Below are 19493 nucleotides of genomic sequence, written 5' to 3'. Positions count from 1 at the left end.
TTTCTTGTTTCCCTCTCACACCTTTTTCTGTACCTGTCCATCACCTCCCTCTGGTGTTGCTCCCCATTCACTCTCTTCCATGGTCTTCTGTCCTCTCCAGTCAGATTCCCCCTTCTCCAGCCCTTTATCTCTTTCACTTATCAACTTTCCAGCTCTTTACTTCACCCCATTCCCCTCTCCCGTTTTCGTCTCCCAACTTGTAATTCTTCCTCCTCCCCCCCCCCACTCTCTTAATCTGACTTGTCAGCTTTTTTTCCAGTCCTGATGAAGGATCTCAGCCTGAAGCGTCGACTGGTTATTATTCCCATCCATAGGTGCTGCCTGACCTGCTGATCTTCTCCAGCACATTGTGTGTATTGCCCATTCAAAGCATAATACCTTGGTCCTTGTGAACTATTGAATATTACAGCAAAGGCCTCGCCTATAAAATATTCATTGGCTCTTTAAAGGCTGACAGGCATCAGACAGAAATTTGCCAGATTGTTATTTATTTCCATTTGAATCATTCTTGTCCAGACATCTCTCATCTGTTTTAAAGATGTACTGACCAGTCTATCTACCACATTCATAATTATAAACAGAGTCAGAAATGAAGAGAGTGTTTATCATTTCAGTAAGCAATTGTTTAGCAGAATTTAGTTGATTATCAAACCTTACCGTAGCTGCTGTGCATGTTGAAGGTGTTGGCTTGTCACTAACACAGACTTGGCCTAGAACATCCAGCTGATTGGCAATGATAGTGTTATATAAGGCATCGTTAGAATCTGCACAGACAGAAAAGGAATATACGCTATGAGATTACGGGGTGACCACCTACTTCAGTTCTATTTCCCATTCTCATTCCAACGCATCAGTCCATGGCCTCCTCTATTGCCGCAATGAGATCACACTCAGGTTGGAGGAGCAATACCTTGTATTACATCTGGGTAACCTCCAACCTAATATGAACATCGATTTTTCAAACTTCTGGTAATTGCCCCCCCCTTCATCGAAACCCATTCCTGTTTCCCTTACCTGCCCATCACCTCCCTCTGGTGCTCCTCCCCTTCCCTTTATTCCATGGTCTTCTACCCTCTTCTATCAGATTCTACCTTCTCCAGCCCTGTATCTCTTTCACCAATCAACTTCCCAGCTCTCTACTTTATTCCCTCCCCCTCCCCCTCTCCCGGTTTCACCTATCACCTGCCAACTTCCGTCCCTCCCTCCCAGCTTCTTACTCTAACTTTTCCTCCTTTTTCCCAGTCCTGATGAAGGGTCTTGGCCCAAAATGTCAACTGTTTACTCTTTTCAATAGATGCTACCTGATCTGCTGAGTTCCTCCAACATTCTGTATGTGTTGATTTCCAGCGTCTGCAGATTTTCTCATACTTTAATATACTATGAGATACCAGGTTCTGCAAATCTCCAAAATGCTAACAGCACTTTTTTATTAGGAGATTTTAAGCTGTTCCTTCAGTCATTTATAATATATGAAACATTTAGATATGAGTTAAGTGTTGCATTTTGGGAAATCAAACAGTGAATGGGAGGGCCTACAGAGTTTTCTGAATGCAGTCTCATAGGTAGACAGGGTGATGAAGAAGGGATTCACTTTGCTGGCCTTCATCAGTCAAGGTACTGAATATAGGAGTTGTTCAAGATGTTGATGAGATCACATGGACTATGTGTACAATTTTGGTTGCTTTATTATAGGACAAGGTATCATTAAACTAGAAAGAGTGCATAAAGGATTTCCAAGGATGCTGCCAGGATTTCAGGATTTGAGTTATAGGGAGAGTTTGGGCAGGCTTGGACTTTAACCCTTGGGGTGTAGGAGATTGAGGATGACCCTAAAGATGTGTATAAAATCATGAGGGTCATAAATAAGGTGAATGCTCATAATCTTTGTCCTGAGTGAAGGGTAACTAAAAACTGGAGGACATACCATAGGATGAAGGTGATAGGTGAAAAATAGAAACTGAGGGGCAGCTTCTTCTTGCAGTGGGTGGTATGCATACGGAATGAGTTTTCCAGAGGAAGTATTTGGGGCAGGTACATGTGCGACATTCAAAAAGCATTTTGATGAGTACGTGGATTGGAAGGGTTCATGGGCTATAGGCCAAATGGGATTTATTTGGTGGCATCATAGTCAGCCTGGCTGGAGATGGGCAAAGGGGCTTATTTCTGTGCTGTATGACCACACATTTCCCATTGGAGCATTGTGTCACTATGTTAAGTTACAATATTGATTTGTGGCCCTTAAAAGTTCTATATCGAAGCTCATACAGCGTTCTGTTCAGGATAATAATTCACATTGTAATTGCACTGTTGTATTCCTGAAAGTTTCCAATGATGCCGTATTTTATTTTATCGTGTTCTTAAGGCAAATGTTAGTTATATTAACTTAAAACAGTGCCGAGAAAATTCATGTCGATGTTATTGGGACATAAGGACCAGAGTTATAAGGAAAGGTTAGGACTGCACTTACTGCAGAGTGTAGAATGAGGGGTAGAGATAGTGCGAATGCTTGCAGAGTTTTTTTTTCCCGTCAAGCTGAGTGAGGCTAGAACTAAAGGTCATAGATTTAGGGCGGAAGGTGAAATCTCTGAGGGAGAACTTCTTCATTCATAGGGTAATGTGAGTGTAGAAAGAGCTGCCAGTAGAAATGGTAGATGTGAGTTCAATTGTAACATTAAAAAAAATTGGATAAATGCATGGATGAGAGGGATATGCATGCAGGCAGATGGGAGTAGACAGATGACTAGGCTAGGATGGACTAGATGGACTGAAGTTCTATGCTGTGGTGCTCTATGGCTCTTTAAATTGTCTATTTCTCCCCCCCCCACAATTTAATTAATTGCTTATTATTATTTAGCACCTACTGATACTTTATCAGAATATCACATCCTGGATTACATTCTGCAATAGCTTTGTCCTTCAGTAAGCTTATTCCACCACCCATCATGACACTATCACAAGAGGTTTGAGTGTTGTGCCAAAGTATCCTTTAACCCTTTAATATCTTAGCAGCTTTAATTACCAGAACTGATTCCCATTTGTTCTTGAAAATTTCCACATAGGCCACATGTTTGGTTTTTATACTTTGCATCCAGGATTACCTGTAGATAAAAGTTGAAATTCTAAATATATTATGAATATGTTATGGTAAGTGATACCCTTCTAGGAATATGCTAATAAGCTATTATCAGTACTCACTAAAATAAGCCACTGGTGGTTTGTTTAAATGTAAATAATTTCTTGATGATAAATTTAATGATAAAACTAAATAATTATGGCACTCAAATGAAAAATAACATCTATCCTTCAGCAATAGTATTTTACATTGAAATCATCAGATTGTGAGTTCCATTCACACTCTAATGATGTGTTGGATTAGGGTACAGATCGATGTTATTCCTTGTTTTGAGTTTTAGCTTTCTGCATACTAGCTTACAAGCTTGTACAATCATTTGCTGTCTGTAAACCCTTAGATATTTGAGGTATATATGGCTGTGTGTTACTGCAGTACCTTTGTCTGTAAAACTGAAGTGTAACTCAGATAGTCCTTTTCCCAGGTTGCTATCAGAAGATGCCCCAATTAGAGCAGTTTAGACTGATTTGCAGTATAAAGGGAGAGCACAAGAGCACGTTCTTTGCCTTGTTTGCTGACCTGATCTGATCTTTACTTTGAAGAATATCCAATAAAATGGCCATTACCATAAGACTTTCACCTCATCCTTGACTTCCAAAGAACCTTTGGGACGAGGTCATCTTCAGATCTGAGAGACATAAGCTCTAATTCCAGGCTGATACTTCAATAAACTACCGAGACAGAGCCTCTCTGTTGGTGGTTCCTTCAATAAAACAGTAAACCTCTTTCTCTCTCATGTAACGTTAAGTATGTGACTGTACTTCTTTTAAGAAGAGCAAGTAAGTTTTCCGTGGGGAATATCTTTCCCTCAGAAAAGATAATTAGCTGCTTACCATCTGCAAAAGCTGGAAGGGCACAAATTGACTTTCTCATTTCTTGTCTGACGTTTCAAAAACATTTCATGTAAAGCAACTGTAAAGTGCTTTGGGATGCCCTGAGGGCATGAATAATGATTTGGAAATTAAAGACTTTACTTAAATAATTGAATACCCCACCAGTAACATGAGACATGATCACCAGCTATCCTAGGAGGATTCAAGCTATGCTTTACATCAGCCCACTTTACAACCAGGTGGCAAGACCTCCAAAAAGAAATTCCAACCGGTTGTACCATCTCTCCCATCTTGTTGGTCATGAGTATGAACCTCCTCATTAATGCACCATCAATAACTCTTGGAGCCAGGAAGTGAACGATAGGCTTTTATTAACAGCAAAAGGGAGCACGACATCTCGGAGACTGAGGGAGGGGCAGTGCCCCGATCGCCTTTATAAAGGGGTCTGTGGGAGGAGCCACAGGAGCAGTCAGCAGGGGGCGTGTCCAGACAGGTATACATAGTTTACCACACTCATATCAGCAGCAGCAGACGTAACCTAAGGCCTAGCGTTGGAGCCTGGGATCTGAGAACCTATAATATGGGGGTTCATGGCCACTGTAACCCATGTACAATCAAGATGGGTATTGGAAACCCTGGACAATGTAGCTACCTGGGCTAGGATAACCTTCAAGGCCAGGAAGTCCTGATGCATGGTGATCAAAAAGGGCAAGGTTACTAGCAAGTTCAGTCTTCAAGTACAGGGAGCAGTCATTCCACCCATAGAGGACAACCAGTAAGAAGTCCTGGAAAGTGGTTTCATGCAGCAATGACGGACGGCACCAACATCACCGACACAGTAAAGCAGACTGAAGAGTGGCTGAAGAAGATTGACAAAACCGGACTCCCTGGTACATTTAAGGCATGGCTGTACCAAAACGGTCTTTTACCAAGGCTGCTCTGGATTTTCACGGTGTACGAGTTCCCCATGACCGCTGTAGAAGGCATTGGGAGGAAAGTCAATAAGTACCTGTGGAGGTGGCTGGGGATCCCAAGTTTTTCTTCAGAGGGGTTCTACACAAGATCAGGCCAGCTACAGCTCCCGTTGCCATCGGTAGTGGAGGAGTTCAAGGCGGCAAAGTGTTGTTAACACTGAAGGGCTCTAATAAATCAAGTAGAAGTCACATCAACTCTGCCATAGACCAGGCAGTGAGCTCCCTGCAATTGAGAGGCATCTTCGGCAACCCATGCCTGGGATGGCAAAGCCTCGACGCTGCACACTTCCGATGATGGAGGAGTGCAAGTGCAAGGGATAGGCGTGACATGGCTCAGGCAGAGATACAGAACTGTGAGGATGAAAGGCGGTTATTGAAGGCAGTGGAGTCGGGGTCACAGGGCGCCTAAACAAAACGCATTCTTCCCAAGCGCAAGTTCACTTGGGCAGAACTTTGGAGACTGGAGCCCTTCCGCACTTCTTTCCTCCTGCGGTCCATCTATGACACTCTCCCTACACCATCACAGCTGCACACATGGAGGCTGAGAGAGGACCCCAACTGCAAGCTTTGTGGTCAGCCGAGTTTCCTGGCTCATATACTGTCAGGATGCAAAACAGCTTTAACACAAGGACAGTATAGGTGGTGTCATGACAAGGTCCTGCTGACACACTGGAATGGGAGAGGTGTAAAAAAAGAGACCAGTTGGCAGAGAGGCAAAAGGCTAGTCATTTTCATCAAGGAGAGGGCCATGCCAGTCATATCAACGAGGCCTAAATCCAATCTGCTGCAAACTGCCAAGTCATGGCAGATGAGGGCTGATATGGGGAGGAGGCTGCAGTTCCTGAAGGTGGTGACCAGCTATCATGCTGTGGCCCGCCAAAGAAAAGAAAATCATCATGGTGGAGCTCACACGGGTGGAAGGTTTTAAACCAGTTCTTAGACCAGAAGTGCAGAGACAAAGGAAGGCAGATGTGGCTACTCCCCGTGGAGGTTAGCTGTAGAGGGTTCCCAGCAAGGTCAGCTTAGAGATTGCTGTCTGCACTGGGTTTTGATGAAAAGAGCAAGAACCAAGCAGCTCACAGGATGGGGGATGAAGCCAAAAGAGCCTCTTGCTGGATATGGAGCAGGCAGGAGGAGTTGGGCTGGAAGTCAGGAGCAGATGGGTACTGACTCGGACACCACTGCTGACCCGCCAACTGGAAAGTGTAGTGGTTAAGGGCTGAAACATTCTATGAAGGATGGGCACCACCTGACGACATCTACTCCTGGCCAAAGGCTATGGTTACCTCATCAAGTAACTGAAGAGAGCACCCTGGAGTATGATGCAAGTGAAACCTAGCAGAATTAACTGTCATTCGGTTAAAAAATATCACTGTATTAATTGTACCATTATAATAATGACAGACACTGGAATTATTGAAACAAAGGACATCATCTATTCCTTATTTTAATTACTTCAATTGGTAATTTTCATTACTAATTTCAGATGTTTCACCTGCAAAGTCCCTCATTTCTGGAATTTCCTTTATAAACAATCTTCCTCTGTACTTTTACCTGCTCCCCTACAAATGTCCTACTTCTTTGAAAACTAAAGTCATTAATTCATAATAATTCCTTCTGAAGCCTGGTGTGAAACGTTACCGTGTTAGTGATGCACATAATATAGGCTGTTGATACATTATTATTCTTTGGAAGTTAATACTCTGCCAAGACTGCATCAACTCATGATATAGGGATGAAGAGGGGATGTGACTCAGAAAATATCTATCATATGTCAAAAAAAATGAACTTTTTCCATACAAAAGCATCACTCGAATTGAGCATAGAAACTGGTGCCATTTTTCATAATAAAAGAATAATAATTTCTTCAGGTGAAATGTAGTCATCAAAGGATAGTTACATGTAGGTTCTGTGCCTGAAATCAATCTTAGTTGCTTAATGTTGTGTGGTGATTGATACTGGTTGACAGTGGATCACACATTAACCATCTCCTCTGCGATTTGCTAGTGTTGTCTCTGCAATACAGCTATTCTGTATTGAAAATAAACCCCAACCTTTCATTCTCAAATAATTTTGAACTTGACCTTTGTATTTTTAGTGGGAAGAATGGACAATTGGATGCCATAATGCACACAATTCTTGTTGAGTGTTGCAGGTTAATACTTCAGAAGTAGAAAAAAAATAAAGATATAATATTATCCACAGTGAAAATTCCAATTTTTGTCTTACCGACAATGAATTCCGCTGATTCCAGATCAGAGCAATTGTATGCTTTCTGTTTGAAAAGCGCGTGTAAACTCCATATTTCTGCACAGTGATGATTTTGTCATCATAGGGCACTTGTATTCTATAAAGCAATAGTGTGCAGTTATTTTCTAATCTGGATCTGCAAGAGAATCTGAGAAACAGTAAATATATCTCTTGACATTCGCAGCAATAACCGTGGATGACTGGGTATCCTTTTTATGTTTTTGGCTTAGTGACATTCGAATAGCTTTCAAGCAATTCAATGGCAAATTAGATCACACCCAACTTTGATAACAGGAATTCTGAAGACATTGTTGTTCATGTGAAATTCTAGCATGACCCATTAAAGAATCAAGATATTTGAATTAAAATTTGGTAAATAGACCCACAGAGGGTGATCTAAATATAACTTACATCATATCTTTCACAGTAATTGTTTTATTTTTTATAATAACAGAAACACCTTCAATTTTCATGTGTACGTCTTCCAGATTGCCATTATAGCCTCTGCGAATCTGAATGTTAAAGTCCTCTCCAAGGCCCTTGCACTGACGACTCAAAACAAAGTTGCACTTTGATGTGAAATAGAAAAAATCATTCTGAAAAGTCTGGAATGCTCCTTTCCCCCAGGTGTAACATGTCCCTGATGGCAAAGAAGAAGTAACAATATTTGATGATACAGTGGCAGCAATTCTTCAAAGATGCTTCAAAGAAAAAAAAATGCAGAAAATTTAACCAGAAGATTAAGAGCTTCTTACCAATGCTTTTGTGTGATGTGTCCTCCAAACTGCTGGAGATCAGTAAATGTACAGAGTCATCTGGACCTGATTTAAAATGAGACATTGAGATTCGTGGATATACATTACATAAATGCATTTTATTAGGAGTGCCACAAATATTAATCCATGAAATCTCGGTGCTTGTATTTCAATACAAATTTTCTTGCCGTCAAAGGTTTAGAATCTTTTGATAAGAAAAACACAGGATGGGTTTCTCTATAGTAAATCATCTTTACAGAGGTTCATTTCATTGTCTAAGTATGCATTTTCAATACAACTCTGATGTTCGTCTTCTCCAGATAGCCATTAAATACAGAAAAACCACAGAAGCTGTTGAAAGAAAAAATGTCAAATCCTCCTTTCCATGCAAAAGGAAAAATAAACAAAACTTGCAAACTCAAACCCCTTCTATCATGCAAAAAAGCTAACAGATCACCCACACAAAATCATCAGCAGTTACAAAGTTAATGTGACAGCAAAGTCAAATCTAGCAATGTGCATAATTCTGCAGAAGTGAATGGATTGGAGATGTAAATATTTATTTTTTATACTGTTTAAAGTTACATAAAGAGATTGCCTGACTGGACCTAAATTACTCCATTATTATCATTATCTTAATGCTCCATATTTGGCTTAGACTCTTGCTTGATCGTTCTCTTTGAGATACAGAGACATGTATCACTACAGCACAAAAACAGGTCTTGAGGACTACCTTGTCCATGCTGAACTATTATTCTGTTTAGGCCCACAGACCTGCACCCGGCCCTTAGCCCTCCATACGCCCTCCATACCCCTCCCATCCATATACCTATCCAAATTTCTCTTAAATGTTGAAATTGAACATGCACCCACCATTTCTGCTGGCAGCACATTCCACATTCTAAGTGAAGAAATTCCCCTTAAACATTTTTCCTTTCACCCTTCACCCATTCTAGTCTCACCTAATCTCAATGGAAAAAGCCTGCTTTCATTTACCCTATCTATACTCCTCATAATTTTGTTTTAGAGCTATAAATGGAATTCACCATTGTCCGGTCTCAATGAGCATTTCCACCTTTGACCCTGTGAAGGATGAGAGAACATTAAAGAAGAAACTGAAGATGATGGGGCCTAGAATGTCACCCTGAGGTATCCCATCATTGAAATGTTCTCTCAGCCTATGGACTCTTCATCTCATTCTCAATGCTAATTAATTAATCAATCAATCAATTCATTCATTCATTTTGTATTAGCAATTTGTTGTTTTTTGCAAACTGGTTGAAAACCCAAGTTGGTGTTGTCTTTCATTGATTCTATAACGGTTATTATTCTATTATGTACTTAATTGTGCATGCCCACAAGAAAATGAACCTGGACTTCCGGTAAGATGGCGATCGCTTAGCTGCTCCGAACTTTTGTTCCGTTACTGTCGCTACCTTTGCACTAAATGTCTCCATTTTATAAAGCTTAGTTAGGAATTATTTCGGTATCTCTTACTTGCCTGTGAATATATCTAACCTACAATGTCTAGCAAGAGTTCTAAATCCGGGAGAAAAGAAACTATGACCTCGTCGGCGCTTGAAAATCTCCGAGACGAAATCTTAAAGCAAATTAAAACCGCTTTCAAACAGTTAGAAGAGAAACTGGATCAGATCAACGATAAAGTGGACAAACATGCTGAACACTTATCTCTCATCGATTCGACTTCTGAAGCTTTAGAAAGTCGGGTTCGATACTTGGAGACTCTCTGTTCCAGCTTAGAGGAAAAATCTAATAAACTTCTTTCCAAAATGGTGGATCTCGAAAATCGCAGCAGACGCTGCAACATCAGAATTCTGGGATTACCAGAGGCAACTGAGAAGGGGTCAACCGTGAAGTTTTTCGCCGAGTTTCTCAGTGAGATATTCGGGAAGGATCTGCTTCCAAACCCGCCCAAGCTGGAACGGGCACACAGAGTCTATGTCTCCCCCGGAATTCTGGGATCCCGTCCACGACCAGTAATCTTGTGTTTCCATCAATACCAGGTAAAACACAGTCTAATTGTGGAGACACGTTGCAGAGGCTCTTTTTCTTTCCAGGATACAACCATTCGCTTTGTGGAAGATTTTGCACCCCAGACCTTAAAGATGCGCGCTGAGTATAAAGGCGTAATGAAAGTGCTTTTTGATTGTGGTTTCAAACCTTCCTTTCGTAATCTTGCTGACCTAAGAATCAAGTTTAATACCGGGGAATTCAAGTGGTTCAAATCAGCGAGGGAAGCTGAAACGTTTTTGGCAAGTCTTCCGGCTATCCAGTCATCTTCGGAATCTGATTGGACCTCCTAAAATGGTGGATAAGTACTCCTCGTAATAAAATTACTTTCTCTGGACTCGGAATTCACTTGAATCACTCAGACATTATTCACTGAAACTCTAAAGGCTGTTGACAATCTCTCCCGGGATTTGGTGTGTGTGTAATCTATTTTTACCTCTGTATAACTTTACCTACAGAGTTCTACAACTAAATCTAACTTGTTTTGGAGGTTTGAAGTCTTTAGTGAAGGCCTCCCTGTTTGTCGGTTCACAGTTCAACTGCTGATTTATTTCTCCTCTGTTTTAAATACTTATTTATTTTATCTTTTTCTTTTCTTCATCCCCTTTTTTTTTCCATTCTCTGAATGTTTTTTTCTCCCTTCTCGGTAAACGGTTGATAAATACTCGTCTTGAATTTACAATTTTCCCCTTCCTCTTTTTTTTCTTTTTCCTTCTTACCTTTTTTTTTTCCCTTTCTCTTACTTTATCCTTCTATAATATTTCGCGGGTAGGTTAGTTTTGGTTTTCTTCCGATTTTCTCTGTATTAAGTTGTATATCTCGGCAGAAGGTGTTCTAATCTGTAGTTATGTTTTCTAGTGCATAAACTAGTTACTGTTTGTTATAGCATTTATACGGAACTGCTGTCAATGACACAGATCTGGAAGTTGTATTTGGGTTAATTTTTCTGGTAGAGCTAGCTACTTGTTTTGGTAGCCATCTAGTCTTGGGTTGTGTGGATGGGGTGGATTTTCCAGTTCCAACATTTCTTTATTGTTTAGGACATGTTTATATTTTGACCTTACGAATCTATGTTTACATCTCTGCTCCCAGACTGCTATTGTACCGCTTGATTTTTTATATGCCTGCTGCCTTTTATGCATTAGTAATTGATAATGGCTAGTGCACTTAAATTTGTGAGCTGGAATGTAAAGGGACTGAACCACCCTGTTAAAAGGAGGAAGGTATTCTCACATATTAAACAACTCAAAGCTGACATTGCTTTCCTCCAAGAAACTCATAATCGTTGTTTCGATAACTCCCGGCTTCTGTCCAAGTGGGCGGGTCAGCATTTTCATTCATCCTTTGCCGCTAAAGCTAGGGGAGTCTCCATTCTTATTAACTCAAATATTCCTTTTGAACTCCATAATAAAATATCGGACACAAATGGCCATTTTATTATTGTTTCTGGTAAACTATATAACACTAAAGTTGCACCAGCAAACCTGTATGCCCCCAACTTTGATGATGTTAACTTTTTTGAACGGTTTTTTTCCTCACTACCAGACTTAAACTCATACTCTCTTATATTGGGTGGTGACTTTAACTGTTGGTTGGATCCTAAACTGGACCGATCGTCCTCTGTTACCAGATCACCTACCAAATCTGCCTTAGCTATTCAGTCGTTTCTCTCTAATTTTGGTATCTCTGATATATGGCGTTTCCTCCATCCTACGGAAAGAGATTATTCCTTTTTCTCACATGTTCACCATACCTTCACTAGAATTGACTATTTCCTACTCGATAACCAACTTATCCCATTTGCCCACTCTTGTGACTATCAGAGTATACTGATTTCTGACCATGCCCCAATTACCCTCTCTCTGAACTTTCCCGGTCTCCCTCAGAGGAACAAACACTGGCGGTTCGATTCAACTTTATTATCGGATGATGATTTCGTAAAATTTATTAAAGACCAGATAACCTTCTATTTTAACACTAATACATCACCTGAAGTGCCATCCCAGATTGTCTGGGATGCCATGAAAGCATATTTGAGGGGTCAAATAATCTCTTACACAGCAAATCTCAATAGAAGATCCCGTGCAGATCGAGCAGACCTCATTAACCAGATTAAAGATGTGGATCAATTATATGCCCAAACTAAGAACCCTGAATTATACAAGAAGCGCGTTGAACTCCAAACTAAATTTAACCTTCTGTCCACTCAACCTGTCGAACGCCAACTTCTCGAAAGCAAGAGTCGCTTTTACATTCATGGGGATAAGTCTGGTAAATTCCTAGCCAATCAGCTGAGGCGTTCTAAAGCCAAACAACATATTATAAAGATCCGGAAGGAGAACGGAGACTTTACATCGGATCATTTAGAAATTAATGACGCATTTAAAAAATTTTATTCTCGGCTTTATTCCTCTGAATCCCTGAATGACAATATCTCTGTGGATCAATTTTTACAGAATCTGAATATCCCCTCACTTTCATCTGATTTCAAAGCCAAACTTAATGCGCCTATATCACTAGAAGAAATATCTTTTGCAATTTCTGCACTGTCCTCAGGGAAATCTCCTGGACCTGATGGGTTCCCTGTGGAATTTTATAAATCATTCTCCTCACTTCTTTCTCCTCAGTTACTTTCAGTATTATCTGATTCATTTAACTACGGCAAATTGCCACCCTCTTTCAATGAGGCATCTATTATTCTTCTTTTAAAAAAGGGCAAAGACCCAACAGAGTGTTCCTCATACAGGCCGATCTCTCTGCTCAATGTTGATGTAAAGATGTTAGCTAAAGTGTTGGCTCATAGATTAGAAACCGTTATTCCCTCCATTATCTCTGATGACCAAACAGGCTTTATTAAAAACCGTCTCCCTTTTTTTAACATTCGGCGTCTATTTAATATTTTATACTCAGTTCCAACTGGGACTCCAGAATGTGTTATCTCCCTTGATGCGGAGAAAGCATTTGATCGTATAGAGTGGAACTACCTTTTTGCAGTCTTAGAAAAATTTGACCTCGGCCAAAGTTTCATCTCTTGGATCCAATTGCTGTACCTGTGTCCTACTGCTTCTGTTCTAACTAACTTTCAGAAATCCCAAGTATTCAATCTCAAACGTGGCACCCGTCAGGGATGCCCCTTAAGTCCCTTTCTCTTTGATTTGGCTATAGAACCTCTGGCGATAGCATTTCGAAAATGTCCTGAACTGACCGGGATTTGGAGAGGGGGTGTTGAACATAAAGTCTCTCTCTATGCTGATGACTTACTACTCTTTCTCTCATATCCGTCTACATCCTTACCTCTAATGTTTTCACTTCTTGACCAGTTTAGCCAGATCTCTGGCTATAAACTCAACTTACATAAGAGTGAACTTTTCCCAATTAATAAAGAAGCACAAGAACTAATATTTTGAGATCTCCCTTTTAAAGTAGTCCATAATCAATTTACTTATCTTGGAATTACAGTCACAAGGAAGTTTAAAGATCTCTTTCGTGAAAACTTTGTCAACCTTTCATATGCTACAAAACAGAGTCTGGTACAATGGTCACCTCTATCTATGTCCTTGGTAGGTCGTATCAATGTTGTCAAAATGTATGTTCTCCCCAAATTCTTATACTTATGTAACACTTACCCAACAGGCTGGTATATGTCTAGGGGAAAAAGAAATCCAGCCACACACCAACCCCGCCTCCCGTTCACGCAGGTGCTGTGAGAATCGAGTTTATGCCTCGCGCCCCCGCCGGCAGTATCAAACTCACAACAAATACCGGTATGACATACACTTTAAAGAGTTTACTAAAATTAAAAGAGTATTAGGCAGTACAATATATATATATATATATATATATATATATATACAAGAAAAAAAACCAAAAGGCGCCAACTTATCAAAGTTCAGTCAGTTTAGTGCACATCGGTGGAGCTCATCCAGCGAACCATTCGACTCCTAGGTGGTCGTCCTCCCGAAACTCCCACTTCGGACTCCCCGGTGGTCTCCCGAGCGCACGTCCTCCTTCCTCGGCGTCTCCCTCCGGACTCCTCAAGCCCGCGCAACCCCTCCCCCAAGGTCCCAGCCTCACAAAACACAATAACATTCCCCATTGATTAACAAGTGAATACAATTACCATATCAGCCATTCTAAAGTGAAACAACGGCAAGAGAAACTTTTAACAGACAAAGAAGCATTTCTACTCGTAACAAACCAAAGAAGCCCTTTTTAGTAACATACACAGGACATTGTACACTTATTTCAATCTATCCTAATTTTTATTCCTAAATCTTTTTTTGATTCCTTAGACTCTATTATTTTGTCATATCTGTGGCAGAATAAGCGCTCTAGAATTAATAAAATCCACCTCCAAAAATCTAAAAAAGAGGGTGGCATGGCTTTACCTAACTTTCGCTTATATTACTGGGCAGCTAATATACGTTGTGCTGCCTTCTGGTCTTTCTTCCACGGTCAACCTGAGTGCCCTAACTGGGTGGCAACGGAGTTGAGCTCCACTAAAGAATTATCTATATCTGCACTTCTTGGCTCTGCAATCCCTAGCAGTCTGCCCAGATCAATAGCTAATCCTCTGGTTAGACACACTTTGCGTATATGGGCTCAGTTCAGGAAATGCTATGGTTTCCAGGGGTTTTCCATTTCTAGCCCTGTCACACATAACCACCTTTTTTTACCTACCACGTTCGATTCAGCATTCCATGTTTGGTACAGGAAGGGCATTAGACATTTTGAAGATCTCTTCATTGATAACCGCTTCGCTTCTTTTCAACAGCTCTCTGTTAAGTTCAACCTGCCTAACGCTCACTTTTTCAGATATCTCCAAATCCGACACTTTACTGCTCCTTTAATTCCTAACTTTCCTGAAATGCCTGCGAAAAATGCTATGGACCTATTTCTCTCCATTAATCCACTAGGTAAAGGTTTAATTTCAATTTTCCAAGATAAACTAGCAGCCTTACGACGGGCCCCTGTGGATAAAATTAAAATGGCCTGGGAGCAGGATTTAAATATCTCCTTATCCGAGGAGAGCTGGGACTCAGTTCTCAAATCGGTTAACTCAACCTCTCTTTGTGCTCGCCATTGTCTCTTACAGTTTAAGATTGTTCATAGAGCCCATATGTCTAAATCTAAACTATCTCGATTCTACCCTGGCATTAGTCCGCTCTGTGATAAATGCAAGAGGGGCATGGCCTCTCTCATCCATATGTACTGGCTCTGTCCTAGCTTGGAGAAATTCTGGAAAGATGTCTTCACTACACTATCGGGTATTCTGAATCAGCACCTAGAACCTAACCAACCCCTTAATTGCTCTGTTCGGTTTTTGGGGCGAGACAGATTTATGTCTGGGTCCGACCAAATGCCGAATACTATCCTAGCCTCTCTCCTGGCGAGACGCTTGATCCTCCTTAGATGGAGAGATGTTGCCCCGCCCACTCATGCGCAATGGCTTAACGACATTATGGCCTGCTTGGACCTCGAAAAAATTCATTATTCTGTTCTCAATTCGGATTTAAAGTTCCATAAGATCTGGGGGCCTTTTATCGAGTACTTTCATAACCTTCCTCTTGACCAGGGTTTTTTTTACTTTTCGGTCCCTTGCTTTCAGCTCCCTTTTTTTTCGGTAATAGGCATTATTATCCTCTGTTGCTAAGTGTATTCACAGTCTGGGAGTTTGACTGTCCGGACTTATACTCTCTATACTGTGTGGTGGTTGGTCTGGAATTGTTGTTTTTTTTTCTTGTGTTGTGGGGTTTGGGGAGGACACTAAGCTCACTTGTCTTTAATTTAGGTGCTTTTTTGTTAAATTTTCTTCCTCTGTAGCATATTGTTATTGTATGCTTAACCTTGCTCTGTATTAATGCTCCTCATTGGGATTTGGGGTTTTTAATTTTGTAAAATGTTTTGAAAAACTAATAAAAAAAAAAAAAAGAAAATGAACCTCAGGGTTGTATATGCTGACACATATACAGTGGCATACAAAAGTTTGGGCACCCCTGGTCAAAATTTCTGTTACTGTGAATAGCTAAGCGAGTAAAAGATGACCTGATTTCCAAAAGGCATGAAGTTAAAGATGATACATTTCTTTAATATTTTAAATAAGATTACTTTTTTATTTCCATCTTTTACAGTTCCAAAATAACAAAAAAGGAAAAGGGCCTGAAGCAAAAGTTTGGGCACCCTACATGGTCAGTACTTAGTAACACTCCCTTTGGCAAGTATCGCAGCTTGTAAACGCTTTCTGTAGCCAGCTAAAGGTCTTTCAATTCTTGTTCCACTGGTTATGCTCGCTTAAGTTTTTCTTGCATTAATTCTTATCTCCTTTGGAGTGGGAGGTTTGGGTGAATAGTGAGAGAATGGTGCATAGTAGGGAATTACACTTAGCTGGCCCTAGATTAACAGGTGAAGCAATTGGTGCTTCAGAGGCCTGTAAAAAGCATTCCATTTTGGAGTTTTGACACTTAATGATAATGCTCAGTCTCTTCGTTATCTAAACTGTAACATTAATTTAACCCCACCTAAACATGAAATATATGAATCAATGCATTTAACTGTGAGCATCCTTTATAAGCACATTGGAAATATTTAATAGTACTGATATCAGGAAACTAGAGCTATAAATCTGCTCTGGTGGTGGACATTCTGATTTACTTTATTTGAATCTCACAGCTTAAAGAGATGTAAATTTTGTGCCAACCTGTCCATGAATAACATAGGGCGTAGAGTTACTTATTTCAGTGAAAATCTTGGAATGTTCCCACAATTGACTATGTGAAAATCCAAGAGCAAATTCATTGATGACCCAATTTTTGGTATAAATAGATAATTAAAATATTATTGGACTAAGGTTGGAAGTAAGGATGTTGGGTGGAAATGTAACAGGCAGTGGATGGTATTTCCAAAGGAAACCTTCAGCGTTCAGCTGCTCCCAGTCACCAGCTGTAAGTTCAGGATGTACTAAGTCTCTAACCCCAGTCTTTCTGGAAGTTTCCAGCATTATACTGAGGACACAGCCTCACTAATGCCACACTGGTCAGAGTTGCCCCAAAATTGGAGATACCATTCAACTGAGGGAGAATTGCTGCCATAGAAAGGTGGAGGGAAAATATAAGGTATTTCTCTTCACTTACTTTATTTCAAAGGGCTTGGTGAGTTGAAGTCAAGTTTTGCTGGGTTTTATATGTTTTAAAACTCATACATCTGGAGCTTCCCTGATCAAATAAAATCAGTCAGCACACCTCACAGAATCTCTTTTCCATTCAAACTTTTGCATCCTAATTTACACAATTGCTTATTATATTTTTGCAATATATATATGGAGAATAAGAAACTTTATTACAACTTATTTGCTGAAATGTTGCATACTATCAACAGCATTTGAAGTCTATTGGAAACATAAATATTCTTAAAAATGAAATATATATTAAGTTTTACATTTTATAATTATATGGAACCAGCATGAAAATAATAATTTGATTACTATTCCATAATGAAAAATTCTCTATCATAGAATATAAAAGTATCTTCAATTAAAATATCCCAATAACTCTGCAAAGGTCTTGCGTAATGTCTTGATGCACACTATAACCAGGTTTGGCAATATGCAAACACCTTTAGTCTCACTATACACAAGCGCATATTTCACGACATAATTAGCACAAGCTGCTGAATATATCGGACAGGGAAAGATAAGCATAATAGTTAAGTAAACAAGGCAAAATACTATAGACTTTTAAATAAAACAAGTTTTTTTCAGCTTTTGAGTGCAACTCGGTTCAAGATCAGTGTTCCTTGAAGAATTTAATGTTTAAACAAGTTATTTGTACTTTAACAAAAATACCATACACTTCAAAAATTGTTTCCATATTTCATAAAAAAATCACAAGCATTATTTTTTTCTGGCAATATTTTTTTCTTAATTGCAATCCAAATGACTTGCATGGAAAGCATTTCTTACCCATGAACAGAAGAGTCAGAACCGCAAGGAAATAAAAGTATTTCATTGTCGTACCATTCCTATGTTCTCACTGAGGGTTTCCTGATTGCTGTGATTTATATTCCTACATGTGTTCATCTGATTTGAATAGAATGAGGAAACTTTAAAACTGGACAACTTTAATGATAGTTTAACTCTAGGTCAATTAATCATATACCTAAATCAAGACTTTCCTTCATAAGAATCCTTGTATACCAAAAGACTTAAGGATATATTTTAATGAATAAATACCCAGGTTTGATTTTGGCTCAATACTGTCATGAATGCATACAAAAATTACTATCCTCATTGGAAATTTCAGCTATTGATCTGGAGCCAATTCATATCATTACAGTTCAGTCACTGATTACATTTTCTGATAAAATTGGCATTTTTTCCCAATCAATTAAAGTTGAAAGGAACAAGGTAATATCCTATGTTATAAAAGAAAGAATCTGCAGTTGCTGGAAATCCAAGCTACACACACAAAATGCTGGAGGAATTCAGCAGGCCAAGCAGCATCTATGGAAAAGAGTACAGTCAACATTTTGAGCCGAGACTTTTCATCAGGACTGAAAAATTTAGTCACTGTGCTTTGTGCTTAGCGAGTTTACAGATATTGAATGATAAGGCATGAATTGATGTTGAGCAATGAGGATCTGTGAAAGGTTTACGTGGATGTGAGGGGAAAGTTGGTTTAATATCTGGATGTCTGGTGTATGGACTTGTGGAGCTTGAGAGAAATTTGCAGTAAGTGGAAAGTTACTGCAAAGTAACTTTTACAACATTAGAACATACAAATTAGGAATAGGATTACATATTTGAGTTAAGCATCCTTTGATTGTTTACTTAATTTATTACAGGTTATACAGTGCCTTGAAAAAGTATTCAGCCCCACAACTACTTTCACATTTTACTGTCTCATTTTCTAAATTTAAAATATATAGAAGATTTTTTGAGCTAATCTACAAAACATTGTACATCATGTCAAGTCAAAAGAACAATTACAAAACCTGTCAACAATTTACTAAAAATTAAAAAAAAACAGAATTGTGAGGCTGAAAAAGTATTCATCCTCTTTGTGCCAAATTTTCTCAGGTGCAATATATTGTATTACCTTAACAACTCACCCAATTTGTTGAAGTAGAAATTTGGAGGGTGACCGGTTTTCAATGAATTCCTAAGGATAAATGCACCCTCTCTCTGTGAGGTCCAATAGTATGCTAGATTTTCAACAGACCAAACCAAAGGTAGGGGAAAAGAGCATTCGAGACAAGTGAGGGAAATGATAATAAGAGAAGCATAAATTGGGGGAAGGGTATAATTCCAGTCCACAGGCACTGAACATACCTTGGAGCTCAGTGCAGTCCATCATGAAACCACAGCCACACTGCATAGGTTAGGCTGCCCCTCCAAACATATACAAGAAATGAATGGCACTTGTAAGAGAGGCTACTGTGATACCAACAGTCTCTTTAACTGAGCTGCAGAAATCAATGGCTGCAACTGGAGATGAAGTTCATGGCTCTACAATCTCTGAGGCCT

The 19493-nt window shown here is 39.6% G+C and overlaps 1 protein-coding gene across 1 annotated transcript in view; it reads right to left on the bottom strand.

Moving 5' to 3' along the window:
- LOC140738654 (uncharacterized) overlaps positions 1-17988 on the bottom strand; it is a 98723-nt gene extending 80735 nt beyond the window's left edge. The window contains exons 1-6 of the mRNA XM_073066273.1: positions 17931-17988; positions 7943-8008; positions 7599-7827; positions 7167-7284; positions 3020-3098; positions 658-764 (exon numbers count right to left, since the gene is read on the bottom strand). Of these exons, the coding sequence (XP_072922374.1) occupies positions 658-764; positions 3020-3098; positions 7167-7284; positions 7599-7827; positions 7943-8008; positions 17931-17976 (645 nt within the window). The 5' untranslated portion in view covers positions 17977-17988. The remainder of the gene's footprint in view (positions 1-657; positions 765-3019; positions 3099-7166; positions 7285-7598; positions 7828-7942; positions 8009-17930) is intronic.
- Positions 17989-19493: the final 1505 nt, after the last annotated feature.

The sequence above is a fragment of the Hemitrygon akajei genome, chromosome 14, assembly GCF_048418815.1.
Source record: "Hemitrygon akajei chromosome 14, sHemAka1.3, whole genome shotgun sequence".
Lineage (NCBI taxonomy): Eukaryota > Metazoa > Chordata > Chondrichthyes > Myliobatiformes > Dasyatidae > Hemitrygon > Hemitrygon akajei.
The sequence above is the reverse complement of the archived record's forward strand: the minus strand, read 5'-3'. Positions and strand labels throughout refer to the sequence as shown.